Source organism: Oncorhynchus mykiss, chromosome 21 (genome assembly GCF_057628025.1).
Source record: "Oncorhynchus mykiss isolate SJ-2025 chromosome 21, ASM5762802v1, whole genome shotgun sequence".
Taxonomy (NCBI): Eukaryota; Metazoa; Chordata; class Actinopteri; order Salmoniformes; family Salmonidae; genus Oncorhynchus; species Oncorhynchus mykiss.
In genome coordinates, this window is record NC_143042.1 from 54538450 (window position 1) to 54545000 (window position 6551).

The 6551-nt window shown below is 44.9% G+C and overlaps 1 protein-coding gene across 1 annotated transcript in view; it reads right to left on the bottom strand.

The window, feature by feature from the left end:
* Positions 1–683: 683 nt before the first annotated feature.
* The window catches only part of LOC110500796 (transmembrane protein 179B), an 11011-nt gene continuing 5143 nt past the window's right edge, over positions 684–6551 (bottom strand). The window contains exons 2-5 of the mRNA XM_036958315.2: positions 6248–6444; positions 4733–4870; positions 2317–2395; positions 684–1549 (exon numbers count right to left, since the gene is read on the bottom strand). Coding sequence (XP_036814210.2) covers positions 1391–1549; positions 2317–2395; positions 4733–4870; positions 6248–6444 — 573 coding nt within the window. The 3' untranslated portion in view covers positions 684–1390. The remainder of the gene's footprint in view (positions 1550–2316; positions 2396–4732; positions 4871–6247; positions 6445–6551) is intronic.

Genomic DNA, 6551 nt, shown 5'->3' on the forward strand with positions numbered 1-6551 from the left:
TCCCAATCTGCCCAGTCAGATCTCCTGTCTACACAGTATGATTCCCAATCTGCCCAGTCAGATCTCCTGCCTGCACAGTATGATTCCCAATCTGCCCAGTCAGATCTCCTGCCTGCACAGTATGATTCCCAATCTGCCCAGTCAGATCTCCTGTCTACACAGTATGATTCCCAATCTGCCCAGTCAGATCTCCTGTCTACACAGTATGATTCCCAATCTGCCCAGTCAGATCTCCTGCCTGCACAGTATGATTCCAAATCTGTCCAATCAAATCTCCTGTCTACACAGTATGATTCCCAATCTGTCCAATCAGATCTCCTGTCTACACAGTATGATTCCAAATCTGTCCAATCAAATCTCCTGTCTACACAGTATGATTCCCAATCTGCCCAGTCAGATCTCCTGCCTGCACAGTATGATTCCCAATCTGCCCAGTCAGATCTCCTGCCTGCACAGTATGATTCCCAATCTGCCCAGTCAGATCTCCTGTCTACACAGTATGATTCCCAATCTGTCCAATCAGATCTCCTGCCTACACAGTATGATTCCCAATCTGTCCAATCAAATCTCCTATCTAGATTTTTTTAAAAAGCCTGTACACCCTTGAACTCTACAGCAGCACTAAGGTTGCCCAACCCAGAATGAAATATAGAACAAAAACGAATGAAAGAATTAAGAATAGCTGACAAATAAAAAAATGTATCTTTATTGGATGGTCGATACCTGTTTTCATAAAGTTCTGTAAAAAGATTCAACAATACAGTATCAGCAATGGCAACAATAATTAATTCACTCAAACTAAAATACATGTTTTTGGTTTTTAATAATAATAATTTAAAAAAAACTATCTAAGTAAGTGCAGGCAGAAAGCGAACGCTGTAACAAACTGGTTGCTTTGTGTCAGTGGTCAGTAAGGCATTATAAGGTCTGTCTGGAGGACAGTGTGACATTGCTGAAAGCTGACTGTGGTCCAGTCGCCTTGGTTTGGCAGTGGTCCGTAGTGGGAGTCTCGCGCACACACACACACACACACACACACACACAGTGCAAGGCACTGGATGGAGTGACCACAGAGAAAGCTACAGTGGCTCTACGTGTTACCATTAGTATATTCTTGTTATATCCTTGAAGAGACAGATGCTGCCTTAAATCAGCTAGGCCATCTCTGCTTCACTGGGGCGCAGTACTCAGAACCAGAGATCCGCATAGACACTGACCCCAGGAGTGTGTGTGTGTGTGTGTGTGTGTGTGTGAGGAGGACTCTCTCAAACATACATAGGGTGAGGTTCATTCATTCTCTACTAACAGGTCAGACAGTGAGGAGTGTGTGTGTGTGTGTGCGTGTCTCCACGTGTCTAGCCAACAGGTCGTAAGGCGAGACGGTTATGAGTCACTGGGGCCGGGCCTGGCGTGGGAAGAAAGGTTCTGTCTCAGAGGGCGTGGCTAAGGGGTCGGCCGCCGTCATTCTAAACTCGGACCCTTGACCTCTCTGGATCACTACCAGCACGCCAATCAGAATCCAGAAAAATAAGTTCACCCACACCGCAGTCTGGAGAGAGAGAAGAGGAAGACAAGGGGGGGGGGGGGGGTGATGATGTCAGATAAGTCTGTTAATACTGACCCCAGACCTGTACAGTCCAGTGTATAACTCTAATACTGACCCCAGACCTGTACAGTCCAGTGTATAACTCTAATACTGACCCCAGGCCTGTACAGTCCAGTGTAGAACTCTAATACTGACCCCAGACCTGTACAGTCCAGTGTATAACTCTAATACTGACCCCAGACCTGTACAGTCCAGTGTATAACTCTAATACTGACCCCAGACCTGTACAGTCCAGTGTATAACTCTGTTAATACTGACCCCAGACCTGTACAGTCCAGTGTAGAACTCTAATACTGACCCCAGACCTGTACAGTCCAGTGTATAACTCTAATACTGACCCCAGACCTGTACAGTCCAGTGTATAACTCTGTTAATACTGACCCCAGACCTGTACAGTCCAGTGTATAACTCTAATACTGACCCCAGACCTGTACAGTCCAGTGTAGAACTCTGTTAATACTGACTCCAGACCTGTACAGTCCAGTGTATAACTCTAATACTGACCCCAGACCTGTACAGTCCAGTGTAGAACTCTGTTAATACTGACCCCAGACCTGTACAGTCCAGTGTATAACTCTAATACTGACCCCAGACCTGTACAGTCCAGTGTATAACTCTAATACTGACCCCAGACCTGTACAGTCCAGTGTATAACTCTAATACTGACCCCAGACCTGTACAGTCCAGTGTAGAACTCTGTTAATACTGACCCCAGCATTGTACAGTCCAGTGTAGAACTGTGTTCCAGTGTAAGGACTGATCCAGGTCCTAGACTGAGCCTCTTCACAGCTAGATAGAGGGAGAAAATCCAGAATTCATTAATTTGCAATAGGAATGTTTACACACTTTACAAACATCCAGGTTTACACACTCCTGCCCACAAAACGACTGTCCACACAATACTACTGTCCACACAAACCATTTAGAGTCGTATTGGTGGCAGTACTCACAAACCATTTAGAGTCGTATTGGTGGCAGTACTCATAAACCATTTAGAGTCGTATTGGTAGTAGCAGTACTCACAAACCATTTAGAGTCGTATTGGTAGTAGCAGTACTCACAAACCATTTAGAGTCGTATTGGTGGCAGTACTCATAAACCATTTAGAGTCGTATTGGTAGTAGCAGTACTCACAAACCATTTAGAGTCGTATTGGTAGTAGCAGTACCCACAAACCATTTAGAGTCGTATTGGTAGTAGCAGTACCCACAAACCATTTAGAGTCGTATTGGTAGTAGCAGTACCCACAAACCATTTAGAGTCGTATTGGTAGTAGCAGTACTCACAAACCATTTAGAGTCGTATTGGTAGTAGCAGTACCCACAAACCATTTAGAGTCGTATTGGTGGTAGTACCCACAAACCATTTAGAGTCGTATTGGTAGTAGCAGTACTCACAAACCATTTAGAGTCGTATTGGTAGCAGTACCCACAAACCATTTAGAGTCGTATTGGTAGTAGCAGTACCCACAAACCATTTAGAGTCGTATTGGTAGTAGCAGTACTCACAAACCATTTAGAGTCGTATTGGTAGCAGCAGTACCCACAAACCATTTAGAGTCGTATTGGTAGTAGCAGTACCCACAAACCATTTAGAGTCGTATTGGTAGCAGCAGTACCCACAAACCATTTAGAGTCGTATTGGTAGTAGCAGTACCCACAAACCATTTAGAGTCGTATTGGTAGCAGCAGTACCCACAAACCATTTAGAGTCGTATTGGTAGCAGCAGTACCCACAAACCATTTAGAGTCGTATTGGTAGTAGCAGTACCCACAAACCATTTAGAGTCGTATTGGTAGCAGCAGTACCCACAAACCATTTAGAGTCGTATTGGTAGCAGCAGTACCCACAAACCATTTAGAGTCGTATTGGTAGTAGCAGTACCCACAAACCATTTAGAGTCGTATTGGTAGCAGCAGTACCCACAAACCATTTAGAGTCGTATTGGTAGTAGCAGTACCCACAAACCATTTAGAGTCGTATTGGTAGTAGCAGTACCCACAAACCATTTAGAGTCGTATTGGTAGTAGCAGTACCCACAAACCATTTAGAGTCGTATTGGTAGTAGCAGGACCCACAAACCATTTAGAGTCGTATTGGTAGTAGCAGTACCCACAAACCATTTAGAGTCGTATTGGTAGTAGCAGGACCCACAAACCATTTAGAGTCGTATTGGTAGTAGCAGGACCCACAAACCATTTAGAGTCGTATTGGTGATAGTACCCACAAACCATTTAGAGTCGTATTGGTAGTAGCAGTACTCACAAACCATTTAGAGTCGTATTGGTAGCAGTACCCACAAACCATTTAGAGTCGTATTGGTAGTAGCAGTACCCACAAACCATTTAGAGTCGTATTGGTGGCAGTACCCACAAACCATTTAGAGTCGTATTGGTAGTAGCAGTACCCACAAACCATTTAGAGTCGTATTGGTAGCAGCAGTACCCACAAACCATTTAGAGTCGTATTGGTAGTAGCAGTACCCACAAACCATTTAGAGTCGTATTGGTAGTAGCAGGACCCACAAACCATTTAGAGTCGTATTGGTAGCAGCAGTACCCACAAACCATTTAGAGTCGTATTGGTAGCAGCAGTACCCACAAACCATTTAGAGTCGTATTGGTAGCAGCAGTACCCACAAACCATTTAGAGTCGTATTGGTAGCAGCAGTACCCACAAACCATTTAGAGTCGTATTGGTAGCAGCAGTACCCACAAACCATTTAGAGTCGTATTGGTAGCAGCAGTACCCACAAACCATTTAGAGTCGTATTGGTAGCAGCAGTACCCACAAACCATTTAGAGTCGTATTGGTAGTAGCAGTACCCACAAACCATTTAGAGTCGTATTGGTAGTAGCAGTACTCACAAACCATTTAGAGTCGTATTGGTAGTAGCAGTACCCACAAACCATTTAGAGTCGTATTGGTAGTAGCAGTACCCACAAACCATTTAGAGTCGTATTGGTAGTAGCAGTACCCACAAACCATTTAGAGTCGTATTGGTAGTAGCAGTACCCACAAACCATTTAGAGTCGTATTGGTAGTAGCAGTACTCACAAACCATTTAGAGATTTTATATGAAGAAAAGCTACTGCTAATACAAGTTTAGGTAGATGTGTATGGTACCTGGTGATGTTGGGGACAGCGTGTAGGACAGAGTCACACAGAGAGTCTCTTCCTCTTTTCAACACACAGCCCGTCAGCAGGAGGAAGAAGAGAAACACGCCACACACCACCAGGGTGACGTTGAGCCATAGACGCTCTCTGGAAACACACACACACACACACACACACACACACACACACACACACACACACCATTCAGAAAAACACACACAGAAACACACACACCATACAGAAACACACACACACACCATACAGAAACACACACACACACCATACAGAAACACACACACACACAGAAACACACACACCATACAGAAACACACACACCATACAGAAACACACACACACACACACCATACAGAAACACACACACACACCATACAGAAACACACACCATACAGACACACACACACACACACACACACACACACATACACACACACACACCATACAGAAACACACACACACAGAAACACACACACACACACAGAAACACACACACACACCATACGGAAACACACACACACACCATACACAAACACACGCACACACCATACGGAAACACACACACACACCATACGGAAACACACACACACACCATACGGAAACACACACACACACACACCCCGTACGGAAACACACACACACCCCATATGGAAACACACACACACACACACACACACACACACACACACACACACACCCCAATACGGAAACACACACACACCCCATACGGAAACACACACACACACACACACACACACACACACACACACACACACACACACACACACACACACACACACACCCCAATACGGAAACACGCACACGAATGACGGACACACACACACACATACAGGTCATAAGGTTAGACAGACATTGCGGAATGTTGCACAAGCCACTCCTCAGTAAAAGGCACAAGGCAGCCTGCTTGGAGTTTTCCAAAATACACCCAAAGACTCTCAGACCACGAGAAACAAGATTCTCTGGTCTGAAGAAACACAGCCAAAGCACACAGCCAAGACAGCGCAGGAGTCTCTGAATGTCCTCGAGGGGCCCAGCTAGAGCCTGGACTTGAACCCGATCGAACATCTCTGGAGAGACCTGAAAATAGCTTTGCTATCCAACCAACCTGACAGAGCTTGAGAGGATATGCAGAGAAAAATGTGTGCCGAGCTTGTAGCGTCCTACCCAAGAAGATTCGAGGCTGTAATCGCTGCCAATGGTGCTTTAACAAAGTACTGAGTAAAGGGTCTGAATACTTATGTAAATGTGATATTTCAGTTTTTTTTAACACACATCTCTAAAATCCTGTTTTTGCTTCATCAATATGCGGTATTGTGTGTAGATTGATGGGGGGGGGGGGGGGGGGGGGGGGGGGGGCAATTGAATCCATTTTAGAATAAGGTTGTAACCTAACAAAATAAGGAAAAGGTCAAGGGGTCTGAATACTTTCCCGAATGCACTGTATATAGATAGATAGACATGTACAGTGATATGTAGAAAAACACTCACCTGTTAACCCCTCCATCCAGACAGCATGTATATATCCAGTACAGTGATATAGAGAAACAGAACACTGCTATACACACTGAGATGGCAGAGACAAAGTAACAGAGCGAGGGAGAGCTGGAGGTCTGGACCAATAGGGAGTCTGATGACGAGTTGTGATTTACTGTCCCATACAGGATACAGAGACCACTGAAACTCCCCTGGACAGAGAGGAGGGGGAGGGGGAGGGGGGGTAGGGAGGGAGAGAGATCACCAGCCATTGTTAGTTTAAATGTACTGAAAATCCACAAGATTGACAACATGACCT